This window comes from Bos taurus, chromosome 12 (assembly GCF_002263795.3).
Source record: "Bos taurus isolate L1 Dominette 01449 registration number 42190680 breed Hereford chromosome 12, ARS-UCD2.0, whole genome shotgun sequence".
Lineage (NCBI taxonomy): Eukaryota > Metazoa > Chordata > Mammalia > Artiodactyla > Bovidae > Bos > Bos taurus.
Window position 1 is genome coordinate 78,920,742 of NC_037339.1, and position 24,380 is coordinate 78,945,121.

At 46.5% G+C, this 24,380-nt stretch overlaps 1 protein-coding gene across 1 annotated transcript; it reads right to left on the reverse strand.

The window, feature by feature from the left end:
• On the reverse strand, window positions 1–9,083 carry METTL21C (methyltransferase 21C, AARS1 lysine). Its single transcript, NM_001100383.1, is given in 4 exon segments — window positions 1–657; window positions 2,239–2,356; window positions 4,605–4,756; window positions 8,657–9,083. Coding segments are annotated over 4 exon segments (774 nt in total). The 5' UTR covers window positions 8,766–9,083; the 3' UTR covers window positions 1–262.
• Between the last annotated feature and the right edge of the window lie 15,297 nt (window positions 9,084–24,380).

Here is a 24,380-nt window from a genome sequence, read left to right on the forward strand (position 1 = left end):
TTAATGTGTTCATGTAAAATTTATTAAACACTTAGTTGAGAACTCTAGGAAGCCAACAAAGCTAGTTTCATGTTTTCGTGCTGTGCCTGTGTATATTTCGATTAACCAGGTAATCCTAAATAGGTTATTTTAGAGAGTTGCTGTAACAATCAGGTTTATTCTAGGTAGACACGTTGATTCTACACACTACCTTCGCCGTCTTATAAAATTTCTAACACTGTTCAACAGACCCGCTAATGTTTTGAAAGGCATTTTGTTTCGTTCAGTCCCATTTTAGTATTCCTTTAAAGAGTTTGATCGATGACTCTTGAGATTCAGCCAAGAGCGTCGTGTCAAAAACTTGCTTGAATTTGTCTAAAAATTCGTAGTCGGTGCTGAATCTGAACTTGTTGGCCCAAAGCAGCACCGTCCCTGGCTGACAGAGGTACACCATGGTGGCGAGCAGCTTGTCCAGGAAGTAATGGTGGTAGACCACGTCGGAGGCCAGCACGTAATCGTAGTAAAGCGTGGACTTGGGGAAGCTCTGCTCCAGGCCCTCCCCCCACACCAGCTCCTTCACTTCCGGCAGATACGTGGTGCAGTTGAGTGTGTTCTTTAGGAGATTGTATTGTAGGTTCCCCAGCACATCAGGCAGATCTGTCGCCGTGACCTGAGCCCCTAAGAGAGAGAGAAAGCCTGTCTTAAGTACCTGGAAACACCGGGGCAGCCCAGTGGACACATACTCTCGGGGGGAGAATGGAGCTGGGTTTCCCACCTTGGCCCTGTGGACATCCGGGCTGGATTCTTTCTCGTGGGGTAGACCCCGCGCTGTGCCCTGTAAGACGTTCAGCAGCATCCCTGGTCCCCACCCACGAGATGCACAGCACCTCCCCACCCAACCCCCAGGCAGGATGCTCAGAAATGTCCCCTGACATTGCCAAATGTCCTTCAGGGGTCAGACTCTGCCTTTGGTTGAGAACCACTGAGATAGAATAACGGTTCCATCTTTTAAGAAACTGAAACCATGGCTGAAACCGGGAACTCGGCTCAGTACTATGCAATAATCTAAATGGGAAATGAATCTGAAGCAGGATAGATACTGTATACATGTAACTGAATCATCTTTCTGTATACCTGAAAGTATCACAACATTGTTAATGATACTCCAACAAAATTAAAAGTTTTTTAAACTTTTAAAAAAACTAAAACAGTGTTTGGGGAGATTTCAGAATAATTAACATACCAAGGTTTGGAGCTTCCCTGGTGACTCAGACTGTAAGGAATTTGCCTGCAATGCAGGAGACCTGGGTTCGATCCCTGGGTCGCGAAGATTCCGCTGGAGGAGGGCATAGCTACCCAGTCCAGTATTCTTGCCTGGAGAATCCCTTGGACAAAGGAGCCCGGTCGCAGAGTCATGACTGAGTGACTAACACTTTCACTTCTATAATAATGCATGATGTTTTCCTTCTAAAACTGTGTTTATCTGAAGATTTTGGGTTTCTCGTCTGGAAGGTATCAGCACAAAGCTTTCCACAGGGGATGATCTATTTTGTATGATTCTCCCCCCTATTAAATGTACTAAATTAATTTTTAGGCATTTTAAAGAAAGTGATCAGTGTTCACAAAGTAGATGGCCGTATTTCCAGACTGATTTTGATAGATGTGTAATCACACAGGCAGAAGTAGACCAGACACAGCCACCTCTTACGCAGCGTCCAGGACGCACAGCTGGTGTTTGGGGTGTAAATCTGTTTTCATCTTGGATTCACTGACTTGGTTTCTTTTTTTTCTAAAACCTTAGTTATGATAGTTGCAATGAAAAGCAGGACACAGCATAACATAGCTGTTTACAACCGGAACTCGAGAGTCACCCCTTCAGGATGTCAACTTTCTCACATGCTAAGCACTGGGTTGGATGTTCGTGTCTCTGCTGCTGCTGCTGCTGCTAAGTCGCTTCAGTCGTGTCCAACTCTGTGCGACCCCATGGACTGCAGCCTACCAGGCTCCTCCGTCCATGGGGTTTTCCAGGCAAAAGTACTGGAGTGGGGAGGCATCGCCTTCTCCAGTGTCTCTAAGATGCCATTATCTTATCTCAGGGATAACAGGAGTCATTCTGGCCTGGACGTTTGCGGGGACTCGGTGAGGGCGATCACGGCCAAGCACCTAAACCACAGCCCATCATTCAGTCAACATGTATTACTACTGTTGTCCTGGTAAGCATCTTTTGAAACAAGGTCGAGAATAGACACACAGACACACCTAGAATACTGGCCACGATGGAAACGAGGCCTGGTCCAGCCCCGATTTCCAGGATCTTAGCACCTCGGAGATTGAGTTCCTCTGTGTGTTCTTCCAAATACTGGCACAACGCCATGGCCTGGGGAACATTCACACTTGTCACTGGGCACTGAAAACCAGAGACCCCTATTCCCACCGCCAGTGAACTGCTAGAAGGCATGTTCACAGTCCAGCTTACTGAGGAGTCCACAGGAATCAAAGCACACGTGCCACGGAGTGTTTTGACCTGTGGAATATGAAAGGAGCAACCAGGGACGGGGGAGCCTGGTGGGCTGCCGTCTATGGGGTCGCACAGAGTCGGACATGACTGAAGCGACTTAGCAGCAGCAGCAGCAGCAGCAACTTGCATCAGAGGAACTCGAGATGCCGACTTGCTAAAGGGCCTGTATCCGAAGACTCTTGATCAACCCCCAGGAGGAAGAGCAGCTCAGCTCTTCCAGAAGCAGGAGTTGAGGAGCTGCAGGACAGCAGCCCCTCACCCTGGGCAAGTCGCATCAGGCCCCCAACCTGCTGGAAGACCGCTGGGCTCTAAAATTCTCAACACCTCCCTCCGGAGCCCATCAGCAAGCGGGTCGCCCCGGACCTTGCCTGCTACACTGGACAGCGGGGCAGTCATTTTTCTTTTAAGTAGCTCATCTAATAAACACTCTGGGAGGACAGCGCTTCCCAGACTCTGGTGCATACTCGGACCACTGGGGAGCCTGGTTAAAGACGCCCCGCCGCGTGCAGTAGGTCTGATGGGGCTCAGGACTGCAACTCTTAACAAGTCTGCCTTTCTAATCAGCCAGCCCATGGACCACGCTTTGGGTGGTAGCAAAGAAATTGCATACTTTGCACAGTCAAAACAAAAACAACTCCGCCCCAAAGAACCAAGGTGAATACATTTAGATCCATTTTTACACAGAAAACCAAAGGTCCCTTTCCTTGTTTCTTCACTCCCTTCTGCCCGCCTCCTGTCTGTGAAGAGATAAAGGGAATTCGATGTGTGTGGATGTGGGAGGTGTTTTGTGTGAGCCAACGGGGGGGTGTGGGGTGGGGGCGGTCAGCTAGTGATGCCGGGGGGCCACAGAGACTAGGGGAGTGAGCGTGAGGGCGCGACCCGGGTTGGGAACGTGAGTCCTGAGCTGAAGAACCAGTGTGAAAGCTCAAGTGTGCACACACCTTTAGGCCTCGCCTTCTGACAGATGCTCGGGACTTGTCGTGACTCACTTTCTATTTGTAGCTAAGGCTGGAGTGGCAGGGGTGGGGGGTGGCCAGGATCATGTGAGACACGCCAGCCGCACTCACGGTGGCCTGCCCCAGGGCGGGTGGCATACCCAAGGCCGTGGGTCTGTCCATTTCATCCTTAGCTCCTCTCAAGGGGCTTGGAGGGGGCGGCCAGGAGTTGGGGGATGGAAACTGAAGCACAGGTGCGAGGTGGCTCCAGCATCCAACCCATGGCATGAACTTGCAGGCTGGGAATGGACGTTTTGAAGAGAGGCGTCCTTTGGATCTTGAGAAAGGATCGTTACGCAGAGTGGGGGTTTCACCATTTGGAAGAGTGTCACCAGGGCCACCAAGACTCACATGTGACTTGAGGGCTTCTGGAGCGGTGGCTTAGGTGCCCTTCCTGTGAGGTGTGCCCTGTGAGAAGCTGGTCCGGTGGGTGCCACCCGGGGATGGGTCTTCCCGAAGGAGCAGGTACATCTTTTAGCAAACCCTCCTCCACCTCCCCGGGGCTTCCCTGGTGGCTCAGACGGTAAAGAATCCACCTGCAATGCAGGAGACTCCAGTTTGATTCCTGGGTTGGGAAGATCCCCTGGAGAAGGAAATGGCAACCCACTCCAGTATTCTTGCCTGTGAAGTCCCATGGGTGGAGGAGCCTGGCGGGCTACAGTCCACACGGTCACAAAGAGTCAGACACGACTGAGGGACTAACGTTCACTTTCAGCCACACCGTGAAAGCGGGGGGACCCCCTGAGGGTTGTTGGACATGGCCCCAAAGATTTTGCCCACTGCAAAATCTAAACCCTAAAGACTTCTGATTTTCTTTCTTAACAATTCATACGAATTTTTCATCCTACTTCCCAATATGCTCAAGTTTATGTTAATGTTAAAAAAGAGTGTTTCAAGAAACACAGCGTGGCAGAAATGGTTTCTAGGAGAGATGCTGTGTTCTTGCAGCTTCTAAGCACACCAGCCTCACCCTCAGGGCCAGCCAGGGACCCTCCATCTGAGAAGCACAGAACGTTAAAGCATTTGGCAAGGCGCCCAAGGCAACACAGTTGTACAAAAGTGCTGTTCCCATCCCCAGAAACCCGGACGCCCCGACGTCATGGCCCCCTCACCCCCGGCCACACCACCGCTCCGTAACTCTCGATGGATTCCTGAATGACAATCTTCTTGCCCACAAACCGATAGTACTCCTGGGTGTAGCTGGCGTAATTCGTAGGAACAAATTTCTGGAGGCTTCGAAGTGATGCTTCTATCTCATTAGAGTCTGTGGGACCAAAAATAACAGGCTTCATGATTTGTGAAAGTGAAAGTCATTCAGTCGTGTCCAACTCTTTGCAACCCCATGGACTATATAGTCCATGGACTTCTCCAGGCCAGAATACTGGAGTGGGTAGCGTTTCCCTTCTCCAGGGGATCTTCCCAACCCAGGGATCGAACTCAGGTCTCCCGCATTGCCGGAAGATTTTTTACCAACTGAGCCACAAGGGAAGCCCAAGAATATGGGAGTGGGTAGCCTTTCCCTTCTCCAGGGGATCTTCCCAACCTAGGGATCAAACCCAGGTCTCCCACATTGCAGGTGGATTCTTTACCAGCTAAGCCACAAGGGAAGGCCCCCATGATTTGTGGATCCACTGCAAATATACTAATTATAGGTACAGTTAGTCAAATGGGAAAAGATTGAGCCATCTTCTAGAAACAGAGAATGTTATTGGTGACAATGGTCACAAACTAGCTCAGACAGAATGTCATGGGGTGACTGGGACGGAACAGTCCGATGGGGATTTTTATCAGATGACATGACGCCTTGGGATGCCCCAGGCCCCTCCCTCAATTTCGGACAGAGATGGGTGTGGATCCGCCCCTCCCTCGGTTTGGGCGTGAGGAGGCAGCTCTACTACCAGGCAGGATGGCACGACTGAGCCGTCTGCAATAAGGAGGACCCGGGCAGGCACACACTGGACTATTTTTAGGCCTTGAAGTGAAGTAACATCCCACATGGTGGCTGGAACATGTTCCTTAAGTCCTTCTACAACCGCTCCTCAAAAGGTACAGGTCACCCAAAGACAAGCCAGCTGCACAGCCCTGGGGGAGGCTGTCATTTGAGCCCTGACTATTAAATTACTCTTCCTTTAAATACTCCTTTACACTCATGACCCACTCGAGCGGTGCTCAGATATCATATAAGATGAGAGGAAACGAGCACCTGATCAGGGATGATATCATGGAAGCCCAGAAGTCACAGGTTTCCCAGAGGGTTTCAGCATTTAATAAAAAAAAAAGAGTGAAAAGGTCAGAATGAGGATGCTAATCACATGGAGGGGTCATGTACAGAAGAGGGGGGCACTGCTGGTGTCCCCAGGGAGAGGCATGGGTAGCGAGGAGTTTGGGTGGGGGACGGTGCATGAGACCAGCCTTTGTTGCCTGAGCTGTGCCTGGGGAGAGGTAACCAGGGATGGAATAGCAGAAGGGAGCTGTCAGTGAGCTTGTGTAGGGCTCTAGTCAGAAATAAATGTTCAGGAAGGAAGACGAGGCTGAGTGCAGGGTGAAGGGTAGGGGGCCTTTGAAGAAGCCAAATCAGGGGTCCACCCCTCGGAGTTCACATTTCACTGAATTCCGCCTGCACTAGAGCAGTTCTCTGTTGCAGCTTTCTCTGCAAATCCCTGTAAGAGGGTCACAGTCAGAAGAGTCTAGACATGTGGAGTAAACACTTACAAACATTTACGAAAACTTGACCATGCCTACTGAATCTGATTATGAGAAACTGAAGCTTGTACTGGGTATTATGCCTTTGTACGTTTTTTCATCTTGTTTTTCCAGAAATTCATTTGTGTTGCATTTTATAAAAAAGTGTTCAAATGGTCTTTGATTGTCGTGTGAGCCAAGTGCTGCTGCCGCTGCTAAGTCACTTCAGTTGTGTCCGACTCTGTGCGACCCCATAGACGGCAGCCCACCAGGCTCCCCCGTCCCTGGGATTCTCCAGGCAAGAACACTGGAGTGGCTTGCCATTTCTTTCTCTAATGCATGAACGTGAAAAGTGCAAGTGAAGTCGTTCAGTCGTGTCTGACGTGTAGCGACCCCAGGGACTGCAGCCTACCAGGCTCCTCCATCCATGGTATTTTCCAGGCAAGAGTACTGGAGTGGGGTGCCAGTGCCTTCTCTGTGAGCCAAGTGACCGGTTTGTGAATTAACAGAATGACACCTGTAGCTCTCAGCCGTGGGTTCTGATCTAGACTATTCCAGCCCCGGAAGGAGAATTCTCTGTCCTGACCACAAAGACAAGAAACGCAGACTTCATTGAAGCCTGTAAGAACCTTCTGAGGCACAGTGGCCAAGTCAGTCCTGAGACATCATCTTTTCCTGCCATGTGCCCTGGAGAGACCCTGGGGAGAGAAGGGGGCCTATGATTCTCACCAACTTCTTATAAGGGAAGCTATTGACATCTAACAACATGAACCTCAAATTTATCACACAGCAAAGAGGACCCATCTTCTCCCATAGGCTGAGCAGCTGACTCTGAGTTCTGGTTTCAGAGGCAGCAAGAAGGCAGAGGAACAGATCATGTGGTGCCCAGGAGCATGCAACAACCAGGCTGGGAGCATGAGGAACCACTGATTTGTAGGGTTTGGCCATCACCATGGTGACAATGCTCCCAACATGGCCGTCCCCCGGGAAGAGACGCAGCTGCTGAGTATCATGGGCATTTCTACCACAGGTGCGACATCCACCAACAGCCTCAAGAGCACAGATCATCGTAAGATGTGGGAAGATAATTCATGATGAGACATGAGTATTTATTACCTAAGATTTTTCATATAACTTTCCCCTTTATGTAATCCATTTCATTGTATATTTATATGACTTAAATTTTAACAATGGCCATGTTTAAAAAAACAGCTTGCAAAAATTCCCAAAATGCAGGAGCTGGACCAGCCATTGGGTAAGAGGAGGGAGTCGTGGGCTGCCCTCCTTCCATCTGAGCCTCTGGTCACTGGAGCAGGCAGACCATCAGGGACCCAGGGCACTTCCTGCCAGTTTCCAGCCCTTCCACGTTGGCCAGACTGGTCCTTCTTTCCTTCTTCTCACAGATCACCACATGGAAGCTAACTTTTCTCTCAAGACTGAAAGAAAAGTCGATGGGCTGCTCTACAAATGGCTCATCCTTTCATAGGATGACAAACAATATGTTGATGGTCTTCCTTTCTGGGTCAACATTGTAAAGAAAATGGGCATAAAAATATCCCTCCTATAAGACCCCTTTCTTTGCTACAAAGATAAAGAAATTTGTGTTGACTGCGCATGATTTTCATTTATTGTATCTATGCTCACCTGTAGGAGCTTCCCTGGTGGCTCAGACCATAAAGAATCTGCCTGCAATGCGGGAGACCTGGCTCCGATCCCTGGGTCAGGAAGATCCCCTGGAGAAGGGAATGGCAACCCACTCCAGGATTCTTGCCTGGAGAATCCCATGGATGGAGGAGCCTGGTGGGCTATAGTCCATGGGGTTGCTAAGAGTTGGACACAACTGAGCGACTAACACACACACACACACACACACACACACACACACACACACACACACACACACATGCTCACTTGATAGTTTTAGAGAGGTCAGCTTTTGGAGATAGGCAGAGTCGCATTTTTATGTAAACAACTTAGTAAAAATAAATACCGTCCTGGTTTAGCAGAGTTGGAAGAGAATTTCCCAGGATCAACAACTGTACATGTTTTGAATGTTATAACTTGGCTCTTATGACATCATTTGTTATGTCTGTTACTTATTTCCTACTGATTCGCTGTCCAGAAATGCAAGCCTGACTGGTTATGTTGTCCTAATGGGAAAATGGCTTTACGAGGATTCACTGTAGACTGCGGCTGCCAGGAATACATTTTGGCCAAGAGCAGGAAGGAATCTAGATTTCATTTCTGTTTTAAAAGTTCTTGTTAACAAACATCTGACTCTCCTAGAATTTGGAGAAGACAAAGTTGTGGACGTAGGGATTATTACCATTACTGCCAGGCTTCTGCTGGCATAAGGGCATCCTACCGTTTCATGATCAGAAAAAGATCTAGAGTTCAAAGGAAATGGACTGTCTGGCCCCTGAGGTTCACTGGAAAATGCCATCCCCAAGTGAGAGCGTGGAGAGGTGAGGAAGGAGGTTACCTCCCGGGCGTTTGCTGGTGCCATCTGTGTGCAGAGCCTCGTTGTCCGGGGGGCTCGGGCCCTCGTCCAGGGGCCGGGGCTGCTGCTCGGAGCTCAGACACGCGTCCATCACGGGGCCACTGGGGAGGAGAGAGCCGGCCAGGTCCGAGTGCTCCGCCGGGTCTGAATTGCCCAGAGCCTCCGCAAGGTGCAGGTTATCGCCTTAGCATCTGCTGAGCCGGAAAGAACACCTGCTTTTCAGCTTAGTTCCTTGGACGAGGAACGCAGCCACCCCGAGCTGCCATCCTGGTGCTGCAGAGAAAAGTGGAAGGAGACGAGGAAGCATTGCTCCAACTTTCCTGTGCCTGGAGAAAGGCAGAAACAGAGCCTCTGGTAGCGAGACAGGCGCTGCCTCGCTGTGGTCTGAAGTGTATCTCTAAGAGCTTTGGGGACTGAATGTTGACAAACAAAGCCTGACCCAGCGGTACGTATGGTTGAGAGTATCTTGTGGATCGAGGCTTGATGACATCATGCATTTGGCCCAAAGGGAAGACTCCTCCCTTTCCATCTGAGGCTTTAGCGCAAGATAGTAGAAAGCTCTAGGGGCTGAGCGCCAGGAAGCTTGTTGGCTCCCTATTCTGACTCTTGGCGACTCACTTAATTCCCTCCATGCCATTTCCTCATCAGCAAAAAGGGAAAGATAATGATATCTGCCTACCTCCCAGAGCCGTGGTGAGAAACAGGAGAGCAAAAGTGAAAAGCAGCTCAGGAAAACCCTACCGATTCAGGGAGGGAAAAAAAAGGACCTAGCTGGGGGGACCACTGCTCAGCGTCCAAATAAGAACGCGTGGCATTCCTGCGGGACGCCGCGGGTTGCTGCCAAGCTCTGTTCTCGTGCTTTTAGCGTATCGATTCGTCTCATCCTCACAACAAACCTATGAAGCAGATGCTATTCTTACGCCTCTTCTCAGATGAGAGAAATTCGGGCACAGAGAGACTCGAAAGCAGCCCAGGATCACGCAGCCGGCCAGAGGCAGAGCCGAGAATTCCGTCCAGGAGGCCCAACTGCAGGGGCCACGTTCTTGACCATGAGGTGGGACGCAGCCCGAGTTGTCTCACTTCAGCCATGGGTTTTCTGGCTGATTTTTTCCCTAAAGTGACTCATAATGCTTAGTTGTCACAGGGATGTTTTCTAGTCTTCCATTTTTTTTAAACAAAATGTAAATTATTTTCCTCATCTGCTTTTACACTCCGCAGTTGCCCCATCATATTTTTTTCAGCCAACCTCGGACAGCAGCCAGCCACACTGGCCACACCGTTACTAAATTATGCTGTACCTGGAAGGGTTGTGTGCCCTGCCATCAATGTTTAGCAGGACTCAAACCATGGAGGCTGCTGTGAATGTAATTTAGCATTTTCACTTGCTCTAGAATCACTTTCGAACCATGGTGCTGGAGCAGACTCTTGAGAGTCCCTTGGACTGCAAGGAGATCCAACCAGTCCATCCTAAAGGAAATCAACCCTGAATATTCATTGGAAGGACTGATGCTGCAGCTGAACCTCCAATACTTTGGCCACCTGATGCAAAGAACTGATTCGTTGGAAAAGATTCTGCTGCTGGCAAAGATTAAAGGAGGGAGGAGAAGGGGACGACAGAGGATGAGATGGTTGGATGGCATCACTGACGCCATGGACATGAGTTTGAGCAAGCTCCAGGAGATGATGAAGGACAGGGAAGCCTGGTGCACTGGAGTCCCTGGGGTAGAAAAGAGCTGGACATGACTGAGGGACTGAACAGCAACAATAAAGAATCAAACAAATATTTACCCCAATTTGCTGACCCAAGAAATTTTTTTCTCTTGCAGATATTTACTTGCTTCATCTTTTCAACTTGTCCCCAACTCCAGGAAGTTAATTGTTCCCCTAAAAAGACAGCTGACTGGTTGTTGGTGAGTACCTAGGGTATTTTCAGCACTCGGGGAGGGACCCCGCATTTGGATGTCGGCTCTGCCATGTAGTATCTTTGCTGAAAATGCAGATAAGGGTGATTCTGATCTCAGGTGATGGTTGTAGGAATTAATCAAGGTAATCTCTGCAAAACCTCTCACACATACAGTATTAGATGCTACTCTCATCTCCGAAGTCAGAGAATAATCAAGACAATGCTCTTTACAAGACACCCTCCCAGCACCATGGGACCCCGAGCATCAAATTTAAGACATTTCTTCATTTTGCATGCAAGGAAAGGAGATCTGTTTTCAGTTCAGTAACAAGTAATAATTTTCCTTGTGGAATGAGATGACTCCCTTCCCCATTATTGTAGTTGACATGAAAAATTAACTTTTCCTCCAAAAAGCAACCTTGAAAATAACTACAGTAGTCTACCTAGTGTTCATTATTAGCTCAATACACCATAGGCTCTATAACATAGGTTAATATTTAATAAAGAATTGGGAAGTTCTGAAAAGGACTTCTTGTTAGTACCTTCAAAATAATTTCAAACTGTTAGTTTAAACAGATCTTTACCTTATGTAGCAGAAGAGAGTTGAGATTTCTGTACAGCCTTGTATCCTCAATGTTTTATAGAGGTCTGCACCTGAGTGGATTAGCATTTTATGAACAAAAGCCAGCCAGTGGAAATCCAAGTTATTTAGGGTAGCATTATCCACCAGTACCCAGACATATTTTGCTAGAATTTTCTCCCTCTCTCTATGGCTTTCTCAATTTTCTATCTTACACATACACGCACACACAATTTTTTCAACATGAAAAGGAATCACTCTCAAAAGACACAGAAAATCACAGCAGCAGAATAGACCTTTTTCTCTATGGTATCCAGTGGCTGTGATGTGGACTGAAATGTAGACTTAACGTTTCACTTTGAAAAACAGTGGAGGGTGGACAGTTGGGGTTTCGTACAAACTTGCACTCTGGATGCTCATCAGCCCAGCTCCTGTGGGGGAATGAAAGGGCCTGTCTGGAGTGGTCTCTCTCCTAGACCCTGATTCCAGCAGCCAAAAATAGCAGAAGACTCTGCCCAGAGAGGGACTGGAGAACATCTATCCATAAGAAGGGGCTTGAGTGAAAGGCTTACAGTCATATAAGGAGTAAAGTTAGCTGGGGCAGGAGTGAATGAGAAATCAGAAAAGTCTTCCAAGAAAAAAGCAAGCTGTTGTCATTGATTTCAGTGAAATAAAGGGCAATTTAAGAAGGAGGAAGATCGTGTGCTCATCAAGGTAGCCTGGAAACATTTAGAGTAGAAGATAGGGCTTGTAAACTAAAGCCTTGGGCAAATGGGAATTTAAATAGATCTTCACATATATGAGGCACCATGCTTACCCAATGAGCTGAGTGAATGATTGAATTTGAATAGATCTGAGCCTATTTTGTTACCCAAATTTGGAAGCCTCTCCTCTGCTGTCACTTTTTTCCCGCTAGTCCATTTCTGTTCACTCTGGGTCTTCATTTAGACGTGCTCTGCTCCCGACTGTCTCCTCTCCTCCTCCCGTAAACGAAGGAGGTGACCTGCAGTCTTTTTCAAGTCTGGCATTCGGTTCGCAAGCTCTCTTATTCCCCAAATGGTCCAGTCCTCTGACTGCGGCTTGCACTTGCTGACTCCTTTCCACCAGATATCATCGTCCCTGGTAGAGACAGCAGTAAGAGGGCCATCATTACATGTCCATAGATAACTCTTCAAAACTGATCGCAAGTTATACACTACGTGGGTGCGTATGTTTACATGCACACACATTTATCCTGCATGCCTTACAATGAAGAAAAGGACAGAGGAAAAAAAAGATGTTTTGGATCTCTTTAATTCCAATATCTGGGAAAGGAAGCCTGGCCAACGTTTTTTAATGTCAACTTCTAGGCTTTTTTTTTTTTTTGTATAAACCTTATAAAAGCTGTTTGACTAGAAATGAAACCAGATAGAAGTATGTGTGTCTTTGAGCTACTATGGAATATTCTATTAAGAGTTGCTTTTTTAATACTGCTTTCAGAATCGATCTTTTTGGTAGCTGCTTTTGGAAGCAAATCAGAAGTCTACTGTCCAGAGCTCGAGTAAGTTAGTCCAAGGTTCCTGAAGGCTGAACTGTGGATGGGGTACATTGGAACCACCTGGAGGCTTTACAGAACACAGACTCAGCTCCTGAGAATTCTTGGCAATTGGTCTAAGAAAGAGCCTAAGAGTTTGAACTCCCCACTGGACAACTGTTCCTAGCATGTCTGTAGCACCCGGCGGGCGGTAGCTGTCCATCCACAGGGCAGGGGACAAGCGGGTTGTTTTCACATAGCTGAAGTGCCGCTGGTTGAGAGGGATTAGCCTTCTGCCTGGCTCTACGGGGCACACTGGTGAAGTAAGTTTCCAGGAGGCAGATTTGGGCACAATCGGAAAGAATTCTGTAACAAGCCGAGCCCCGAAACAACTGATCATGGGGAACTAGCTTGATGGACAGTGGGCCAGGTTTAGAGCCAGAAGATGCAAGGTTGGATAAAAGTCTGTGTGTGTGTCAGTTGCTTCAGTCGTGTCCTGCCCTTTATGACCCCGTAGGCTGTCCCTTCCCAGGCTCCTCTGTCCATGGGATTCTCCAGGCAAGAATACTGGAGCGGGTTGCTATTTCCTCCTCCAGGGGATCTTCCAGACCCAGGGATCCAACCCGCGTCTCCTGAGTTGTGGGCAGATTCTTTACCAACTGAACCACCAGGGAAGCCCGGATAAAGGTTTACGCAGGCTCAGGGAGAAAGCTGCATATATGGGGCCACTCTGCCTTCCTGCATCAGCATGGATCCCAAGGTACCACTGGGCTGTCTTCCAGCTCTCTCGGCCAGTGGTCCTCGACCAAGGGGAGCCTTCCTTTCCTCCCAGAAAAGTTTGGCAACTTGGAGACCATCTGGCAATTTTGGCTTGTCACAGCTGGGAGAGGGGATACTGCCAGACGTTTTACGTCACTCAGGACATCCCCCGCACTCTCACCACCCTGCAAAGACCCATCCCACCAGAAAGGTCAGCAGGGTCCAGGTTGAGAACCCTAGTCTAGGTGATGGGTGGGAGTTGTCATGCAGAGTAAATTCTAATTGCCATCCTGCAAATACCATCTACCAGCAGGCTAAACCCTGCCTCCTCATGCTCAGGGTCTTCATCCATAAAATGGGTGCGTTTGCACTTACAGAGTGGCTAATACACGCTGGATTCTGAGCTACAGCCCCACAGAGACCCAGCATTGCAGCCCCTGGCTTTTTCTGGTTTCTCCCAGGACCAGACCTAGAGACAAGGATTTGAAAGAATTTTGAGGGGTGGTGGGGGGCGGGGCGGGACAAGGAAAGGAGAATAATCCAGAGAAGGATGTTTAGAAGTGGTATATATACCACAGAGGGGCTTCCCAGGTGGCTCAGCAGTAAAGAATCTGCCTGCCAATGCAGGAAACGCAAGAGATGCCAGTTCAGTCCCTGGGTTGGGAAGATCCCCTAGAGAAGGAAATGGCAACTCAGTACCATATTCTTGCTTGGAAAATCCCATGAACAGAGGAGCCTGGTGGGCTACGGTCCATGGGGTTGCAAAGAGTCAGACATGACTGAGCAGACAGGCACGCATGCATCTACCACAGGGGACAATACAAACTTAATCACGTGGGAAAAGGCTTGGAAATGAGGCAAAACACAGCCCTCAGAACCATTCTACTCTATGTTTGGAGGGCTTCTGGGCCGTCTTTACGCCAAAAAGTCAGCATAGGTGCAGAGACAGAGGCTGCAGCGCTCAGATGTGTCCAAGGAATAGTGAGATGGTCTCAGTTCTCTGCCCACGGTAAGAAGTGAAATTTTATACACTGGAAAGAATCTGGCACAGCATCTGGTGGCCTAGAAGGTCATCAATAACACATCTTGTATTAAATTGTATGTTGTCTAAGTTGTGGGCTGGACTAGAATTTTGCTTGGAAGGGCTCTGGGTCATTCTCTGAATCAAATGAAAAAGCTGAGCATCAGGGCTTCAGAAATAACAGACCCAGGGCAGCTCTGGTCCTAGACGGCTCAGTAGCATCAGGCGTTCATGGCCTCCTCTTTGAACAGTGCCGTGGGGGCCTCAACCACAGTCACCTTCCACCTGTGCAACTGCAGATTCAGGACCTGGGGGACACGATTCTGACTGGTCTAACTTGGTCATAAGTTCTGCCTTCTAGACAGGGCTGGTCCGGGTGAGAGAAGCATCTGGCAGGATCACAAGGAGGAGGGCTGGCAACTCCAAGAGGGAAGCTGAGCCCCAAACAAGTAATTTTGTGTGTGGCCCTCCTCTCCTCCCGGCCATCCTGTACATGCCCACTTTCTTATTTTCATAAACACAATTTAAAAATGGGGACCCATCTTCTCAACAGTGGAAGATAACTTCATAGCTCAGTTGGTAAAGAATCTACCTGCAATGCAGGAGACCCCGGTTCAATTCCTCGATCGGGAAGATCCCCTGAAGAAGGGATAGGCTATCCACTCCAATATTCTTGGGCTTCCCTCGTGGCTCAGCTGGTAAAGAATCTGCCTGCAATGTGGGAGACCTGGGTTCAATCCCTAGGTCAGGAAGATCCCCTGGAGAAGCGAAAGGCTATCCACTCCAGTACAGTCCATGGGGTCGCAAAGAGTTGAACAGGACCGAGCGACTTTCACTTTACTTTTCATTGGCCACTGCATCCTGAGAGAACGGAGCTGTTCTTCAAGTTGAAACCTCTAGATGATGCCATTTTTTTCACTAGTTCCATGCTTCCCTCTCAATAGACAGACATTCCCAGGAGACCAAAGACAATAACTGTTTCATCACCACTTATCATGAGCCACTGGTCCCGACCCAGAATATGAACAAGAGACTCACTGCTTTTCACATAACCTTCCCCAAAAGTTCTGCCAAGGAAGAGTTGCTGATCAGACAAATATGTGTCCATTATCCTTACTTACAGCTTCTCTGGTGGCTCAGATGATAAAGAATCTGCCTACAATGTGGGAGGCCTGAGTTCAATCCCTGGGTCAGGAAGATACCCTGGAGAAGGGAATGGCAACCCACTCCAGTATTGTGGCCTGAAGAATTCCATGGACAGAGGAGCCTGGCGGGCGACAGTCCACAGGGTCACAAATAGTCAGATGTGACTGAGTGACTAACACACACCATCCTTACTTATAAGGGAGACTGTGGTGGGAATACGCTTCCAGGGAGATGAGAGTCTTGGTGGAGAACTAGATGTTCTCCTAAAGCCTGGTAACCACTAACATTTAAAAAGCGTGTGGCTTTTCAGTGTGTTATGCAGATAATATTTGGTCACAATTCCAGAATTTCTGACCCCTCAATAATTTGGAAATACAGTGCCTCAAAGTCTATGATACTCATGTCAAATACTGGGTTGGCCAACCAATTGGTTCATACTTTTCCACATCATCTTATAGAAAAATATGAACAAACTTTTTGACCAACCCAATAATCTAGGGCTGCAGCATACCCCTTCGCCTGCCAGACTTCTTGGGGAGTCCGTGAAGGTGCCAGGGGCAAGGGTTCACTGATGCTGCTAAGGGGAAATGTAAAGGTCTAGACCAGTCAGCACTGTGGAGAATCAGACATAGGAAACCTGCCCAGCAGGACCTTACAGTAGAATTCTTCTTGTCTTGGTTTGGCTGAAACATAAAGAAGATGGATGCCTTGTCTTGTTAAAGAGAGACTACCATCAGAAATTTTAAAGTCAGAGTTTAAAAAACATTCAGGTAACACTTAAATTTTGTTAGCCATGTGGACATAGAAGCATATGCTTCTGTTTCATTTGAAATACCCTTTGTATAATGACACACATTACCAGTGAGAAGAAAGAATATGAGTGAAGCGATCCAATATGTTCGGAAAGAGCGAGTGACGTTCCAGTCTTTTCATTTTAAAAATAGCACAAGCCTGGTCCTAAGCATCTGAGTCCACACTCAATCACATGGAAAGGGCTGGCTCCCTGTCAGTTATCCTCCTTATCAAATGGCTCTGACAGGAAACCATAGTAGTCTTGAAGGAGTTCCATGCATTTTGGAGAAGAGATGTACTTGGTTGTTTGTTTCTATTTTCACTTTTTCCTCAAGCCAGTTCTTAAAGACAGATGTCCCCTCAAAGAAATGTCATCATTATTTTAGAAGAATCTTCGACTGTCACCATGTACAAATCACAATTGGTCATCGCCAAGGTTCATGTCATCGAAATAGCCAAGAGTGCTTTGGAGCTGAGCTATAAGCCTGTGATACTCATCACGTGGAGGAATGTCATACTTAGGAAATAGGTTACATAAGAAATCCTGACATGGAAATATCTATGAAACAAGAGTGAGCTTGCTAATTGTTGTTTAGTCTCTAAGTTGTGCGATCGCTTTTGCGATCCCATGGACTGTAGCCCACCAGGCTCAGTGTAGCCCACCGGGCTCCGCGCACCGTCCATGGAATTCCCCAGGCATGAAAACTGGAGTGGGTTGCCATTTCCTTCTCTGGGGGATCTTCCTGACCCAGGGATCAAACCCGCATCTCTTGCATTGACAGGCAAATGCTTTACCACTGAACTATCAGGGAAGCCTGGTTTGCTAGTAACATCGCTCTTAATTTAAAATTTAGTAAAGCGTAACTTTTTGATGTTTATCTTAATAGTAGGCTAGATGGAACCAAATGAATTTATTGGTCTGGAAAAAAAAAACAAACTCTCACAGTAAGGCAACTTTGAGAGTAAGTATGGGAGATGCTCCCTGGGTTCCAGGTTTATTGTCAGATCTAGGAAGCAGAAGTGACTGCAACAACCTCCCAGCTCCCTGCCAGGAGCGGATGCCTCCAATGCCATCTATTCTTTCCGTATCGCCATCAGCTGCTTGGAAATGGTGCTTTTTAGAGGGGCTTAGCAGTAACTCATCATGCTCTGGTTTTAGCAACAGCAGTTGACCCGTCCGTGTTCAGAAAGATCATTTTTTCCCAACAGATTTTGCCTAGGAAAGAATGTTTACCTGGTGGGACTATTCTGGGATGAGCCGCCATGGAGCGTTCCTTTCATTCTTTCCCCTCATTCTCGGGCAGACTCAATTTGAGAAGCACGGGTGCTCATCGAGGGCCGTGCGGTCGTGGATTTAGGAAGATGTACTGAATGATTTCAGTATCGATCCAGGTGAAAGGCGTGAGACGGGCATGAAGCAGTAGAGAGGCGGTTCCCTCGGAGCCAGCCCTCCCTCTTGCCAGCTGTGTGTTCCCAGAGAAGTCACACCCATAGGCTCCCTTGCCTTCCTCTGTTAGAGATGATAACATCTCCTAAGTACTTCTCTGTAGGTCCTTTTAGGAGTCAAGGGAGACAAAGGATACAAACTGGCTACGAAAATTACAGGGCTTCTGTAAGCTTCGGGCTTCCCAGGTGGCGCTCGCGGTAAAGAACCTGCCTGCCAATGCAGGAGACACAAGAGACCTGGGGTTCGATCCCTGGGTCGGGAAGATCCCCTGGAGGAAGGCGTGGCAACCCACTCCGGTATTCTTGCCTGGGAAATCCCATGGACAGAGGAGCCTGGTGGGCTACAGTCCACGGAGTCACAAAGAGTCGGACACGACTAAGTGACTAACACTATTTTCAAAGATGCTTTAGAAATGCATATCCAAGAATGAAAGAAAAGAAAACCTCTACGTGCCATAAACGAAGAGGGAACTCAAAGCCACAGTAGTAAGTGAACGGATTCCTACCACCACAGTCTGGGCTGTGTTAGACTTAGGTGCAGGCCTGGAATCCAGAATCCTTGGGGTTTTGATGCTTTTGGAAGCCAGAAGTTACGACCTTGGGAAGACAGGATGGTTCATCTGGGACCAGGGTGACTCCAGCTTTGGGGCAGGCTCTGATGTTTATGCAATCTGGGGGGAATATACTCTTTAAGAAAAAAAAATTAATTATGAATACAAACTCAGGTCCAAAAGTAATATTTATTTAAAATAAGAAAGCACCAAAATTAACAAAATCTTAAAAGGTGAAAAATAATATATTAACATTCATGATTTATTATATATAACAAATATAATTATTATAACTATATGATATAATATATAACAATAGAGTATAATAATTATTATATATGTAAAATCTAAAAAGTACAGCAAACTTGTGAATAAAAAAAGTAAGCATGCTCACAGATATAAAGTACAGACTAGTGGTTACCAGTGGGGAGAGGAAGAGGGGAGGGACCAGCCGGGGGTGGGGAGGGAGATTTATTATGGGATTATATAAACCATATATGTGAAGCTTTTGAAAACTGTAAAGCACTATAGAACTTAAAAAATCTTTCATTCAATAAAAAATTTTAATGAAAAATAGAATATTTTAAAAATAATGTATTAATAATCATGATTTACTACATATAATAAATAAAATGATAACTATAACACAGTATACAATTACAACTATACAATGTAATAATTGTGTATTTTGTAATAATTAACTGTATTATGTAATATAACTATGTAAGAATATATTAAATTTTTGTATTAGTATAATACAAAATTAACTTACTGCAATGTTTTAAAAATATTTCCTAAATTTTAGGCTGCCTACTTTTTGACTATTTTATATGGTACCAATACATTTCTTAGAGAAGATAAAACATTAATAAATTTTTTTTCTTCTGTCAAGGTTCATTTAAATTTATTTCAATTAAGATATATTGATAAAGTTTCTTTGGCTTGAAAACCCATTATTGGTAGTATCATGTGAATTTTTGGTGGTGGTTTAGTTGCTAAGTTGTGTCCAACTCTTGTGACCCCATGGACTGTAGCCCACCAGGCTCCTCTGTCCAAGGGATTTCCCAGGCAAGAATATTGGAGTGGGTTGCCATTTCCTTCTCCAGGGGATCTTCCCAACCCAGGGATCGAACCCGGGTCTCCTGCATTGCAGGCAGATTCTTTACTGACTGAGCTACAAGGGAAACCAATGTAAATTTTTAGGTTGTCAATTTTACTTCTTTCATACATGACTTGTAAGATTATGGGGCGCTTAAATTATTCTTATGAATAGACTGGCTGTAAATATTCTTTGAATTGACACTACTTATTGACAAGATTGTGATCTATGCCCTTGTTTCTGTAGTGAAGTGTAAGCTTTATATTTATCTTCTCCAGTGTCAGTATTTCATATTAAGCACTAAGAAGTTTAATCTTTTTTCCCAATGTGTTCATATTACTCCTTCCTCTTTATTAACTGGTAGGAGAATTATGCTTAAGTCCTTGAACTCCAGGCATCTGTGGGCTTGAACTCCAAGATGCAGACAGAGGAGAAATGAATGAACTTAAGTTAAGGGGATGTATCTGACAGAGAGAGAGAAGACACATATCTCACGCACACACACACATACACATACACTCACACACTCACCCATGCATAGACGGAGAGAGAGAGTAAAAATATTGGAAATGAAGATATTGTTAAAGAAAAGCCAAAATGGAGGCCCCAGCTTGAAGACAACCCTACACCAAATTCTGAGTCATGTGACCAAAGTTTAACCTGTCTTGATTTCCCCCAAATGCTGACTCTGACCTTCAACAAAACTCCCATTTCAGCGGGATAGAGGTAAGATGAGCTGTCATAAACCACCTCGTTAGGACGTCTGCCAATAAAGATCTTTCTTCTTACACTTGTTTCCTGGATGTTCAGCAAGAACACTCAAACTCAAACCACCCCGTGCGGGGTGACCTTCCAGCCTCCTGGCTGGCCAGCCTGGAACGAGCCGGCCTCTGAGGGCTCTGTCCTAGAAGGAGAGTGACTTTCCAGGAACCCAACACAACAGAGAGTGAGGTGCTTCCTTCTTCCGCTTTTCACCAGTCGTGAGAGCCCAACTCTTACCCTTTGCTCTGTAAGTCTCCTGCTCTCAGAGTGGGTTTCTCATGAAATAATAGATCCCTAGCAAGCAAGGCACTCTGAACATTTTTTTTTGACAGATCTAAACTCTCTCTTTTTAAACTTTTTATTTTATATTGGAGTATAGCCAGTTAAATGGAAAATATACATTTACATCCAGTTAAATGTTACAACTCTACATTCAGAAAACGAAGATCAAGGCATCCAGTCCCATCACTTCATGGCAAATAGATGGGGAAACAGTGGAAACAGTGACAGACTTTGTTTTGGGGGGTTCTAAAATCACTGCAGATGGTGACTGCAGCCATGAAATTAAAAGACGCTTGCTCCTTGGAAGAAAAGCTATGACCAACCTAGACAGCATATTAAAAAGCAGAGACATTGCTGACAAAGGTCCATCTAGTCAAAGCTATGGTTTTTCCAGTAGTCATGTATGGATATGAGAGTTGGACCATAAAGAAGGATGCGCACCGATGGATTGATGCCTTTGAACTACGGTGTTGGAGAAGACTCTTGAGAGTCCCTTGGACTTCAAGGAGATCCAACCAGTCCATCCTAAAGGAGATCAGTCCTGAGTATTCATTGGAAGGACTAATGCTGAAGCTGAAACTCCAATACCTTGGCCACTTGATGCGAAGAGCTGACTCATTGGAAAAGACCCTGATGCTGGGAAAGATTGAAGGCAGGAGGAGAAGGGGACCACACAGGATGAGATGACTGGATGGCATCACCAACTCAATGTACATGAGTTTGAGTAAGCTCTGGGAGTTGGTGATGGACAGGGAGGCCTGGTGTGCTGCAGTCCATGGGGTTGCAAAGAGTTGGACACAACTGAGTGAGTGAACTGACAAGGAGGCGTTGGCAGCCCACTCCAGTATTCTTGCCTGGAGAATCCCATGGACAGTGGAGCCTGGGGGGTCACAAAGAGTTGGACACAACTGAAGCAACTGAGTACACACGCACGCACACAGAGCCGATTAACAGTGTCATGATAGTTTCAGGTGGACGGCAAAGGGACTCAGCCCTACATACACATGCATCCATCCTCCCCAAACGCCCCTCCCATCCAGGCCGCCACGTAACACTGAGCAGAGTTCCCTGTGCCCTACAGCAGGTCCTTGTGGGTTCTCCATTCTAAACATAGCAGTGTGTACAAGTATCTCCCAAACTCCCTGTCTAGCCCGCTCCCCCTGTCCTTCTCCCCGGGGAACCATAAGTTTGTTCACTGTGAGTCTGCTTTTGTTTTGTAAATAAGTTCATTTGTATCATGTCTTTTCAGATTCTGCACATAAGGGATATTACACAGTATTTCTCTTTTTCTGTTTGACTTACGTCACTTACTGTGACAGTCTCTAGGTTCATCCATGTTGCGGTGAATGGCATTATTTCATTCTTTTTTATGACTGAGTAATATTTCACTGGGCTTCCCCAGTGGCTCAGCGGTGAAGAATCCGTCTACAATGCAGGAGACTCAGGAGACATGGGTTTCATCCCTGGGTCAGGAAGATCCCCTGGAGGAGGGCATGGCAACAAACCACTCCACTATTCTTGCCTGGGAAACCCGATGGACAGAGGAGCCTGGTGGGCTGCAGTCTATGGGTCGGCAAAGAATCAAACACGACTGAAGTGACTGAGCACGCACGCCGAAGCAAGGGAACTTCATGAACCATGATAAAATGGATCCTCTGAGAGCCCTCAGCACCATGTACATTAAATGGAGGGAAATGACAAAGACAGGGAGGAAAGAAAGGTATCTGCGATCACTTTTCCTAGTCAGCCTTGTACTCCTGGTATGGACAGTACAATAAAAACGAGGAAATGAAACCAGAGGTATTGTGGTTAGAAAGGAGGAAAGAAATTTCACACAGAAGGATTTTCAGTCTGGATTAATCTATACGTTCTGTCAACAAACTGGTAGAACTAATGAAAGAGTTTAAGTTTGTACAAGACCATGTATAAAAACCATGTCATCTGCTGCTGCTGCTAAGCCGCTTCAGTCGTGTCCGACTCTGTGCGACCCCACAGACGGCAGCCCACCAGGCTCCCCCGTCCCTGGGACTCTCCAGGCAAGAACACTGGAGTGGGTTGCCATTTCCTTCTCCAATGCATGAAAGTGAAGAGTGAAAGTGCCTTCTCCAATGCGTGAAAGTGAAAAGTGAAAGTGAAGCTGCTCAGTCGTGTCCGACTCTTAGCGACCTCATGGACTGCAGCCCACCAGGCTCCCCCGTCCATGGGATTTGCCAGGCAAGAGGACTGGAGTGGGGTGCCATTGCCCTCTCCATGTCATACGCTAACCCCCAAATTTTAGAAAGTGTAATTTTTTAAAATATGCCATTTACAATATAACAAAAATGATCAGGAACCAAGGAATAAACCTTTTGAAGATGTTCTGGGAAACTGTCTTTTCCAAGATCCTTCTGTAGAGTTAGTGGAAAACCAGTTCCAGATGAACACTCCCATTTAAGTGGCATAAAGACAGAAGAAGCTGTGGTAAGCCACCTCATTAGGACATTTGCCAAGAATGACACTGCTCTTTCTACAGCTGTTGACTAGAATTTCAGCAAGAACACTCTGAAACTTTTGGAGCTTCACATATTCTCTATTTTCTTGTCTTCACTTATTCAGTTAAGGTGTACCACACTTTTCTTCACTTATATCAAAATAAATGCAAAGAAAAATCCAGAAGCAGGAAATAAAAGTAAACTGGGAAAATCTTGCAAAATCACAAAGTAATTCTTGGTGCCTTCAGAGACAGAAGGCCCTGGAACAGACCCACTCTCTCTGTGGGAGGGTGAGCACTGACAACCTCTGGAATGAAAGATGACATTTGACTGTGTGCTCAGTCGTGTCTGACTCTTTGCAACCCAATGAACTGTAGCCCCCCAGGCTCCTCTGTCCATGGGATTCTCCAGGCAAGAATCCTTGAGTGGGTGGCCATTTCCTCCTCCAGGGGATCTTCCTAACCCAGGGATCGAACTCCCATCCTTTACATCTATCGCCTGCATTAGCAGGTGGATTCTTTACCACTAGCGCCACCCGGGAAGTATTTACTGACTCATTTCTTAGATTCCAAATGGTATTGTCAGTGGTAATAAGAACGCGATCTCTTTTTAATTGGTATCATGAATACAATCCACTGGCCAAAGGAAAACAAACGTGTTTGCTACCAAGAGACTAGTAATGCTGCCTGACACGGGCACACGTGATTTTCAGGTTTCAAAACCTACTCATACACATCACCTCATTTGCTGCTCATAGCAATGTTGTGAGATCCATAAAAATAGCATCAAAAACAGGGGATGGTAGCCTAGGAGGAATGTTTCTATTAAACATTTCTCCAAGGGCAGCAGCAAGCTTATAGGACAGCAACACTTCTCAGAGTAAAAAGCAAAACAATGGGTCCAATAAAAATAAACTTCCTCCATGAAAGAAAGAATTGATAAGCTGGACTTCATTCAGATTAAAACTTCCACTCTGCAAAGGGCAAATATATATCCAGAGAACAAGACAGGCCACAGATGGAGAGAAAATAATTGCAGAAGATATATCTAAAAAAGGTACATCTGACAAAGGACTGTTATCTAAACTGTACAAAGAACTCTTAAAATTCAACAGTAAGAAAATGAGCAACCTGATTTAAAATGGGCCAAAGCCCTTCGCAGACACTTCACCAAAGAAGATACACAGATGGCTAATAATCATATGAAAAGATGCTCCACATAGAACGTCATCAGGGAAATGCTAATTAGAACAACAACGAGATACCACTGCCCGCCTGTTAGAATGACCAAATTCCAGAACACTGGCACACCAAGTGCTGGTGGAAATGTGAAGCCACACGAATCCTCATTCACTGTTGGTGAGGATGCAAAATGGTACGGC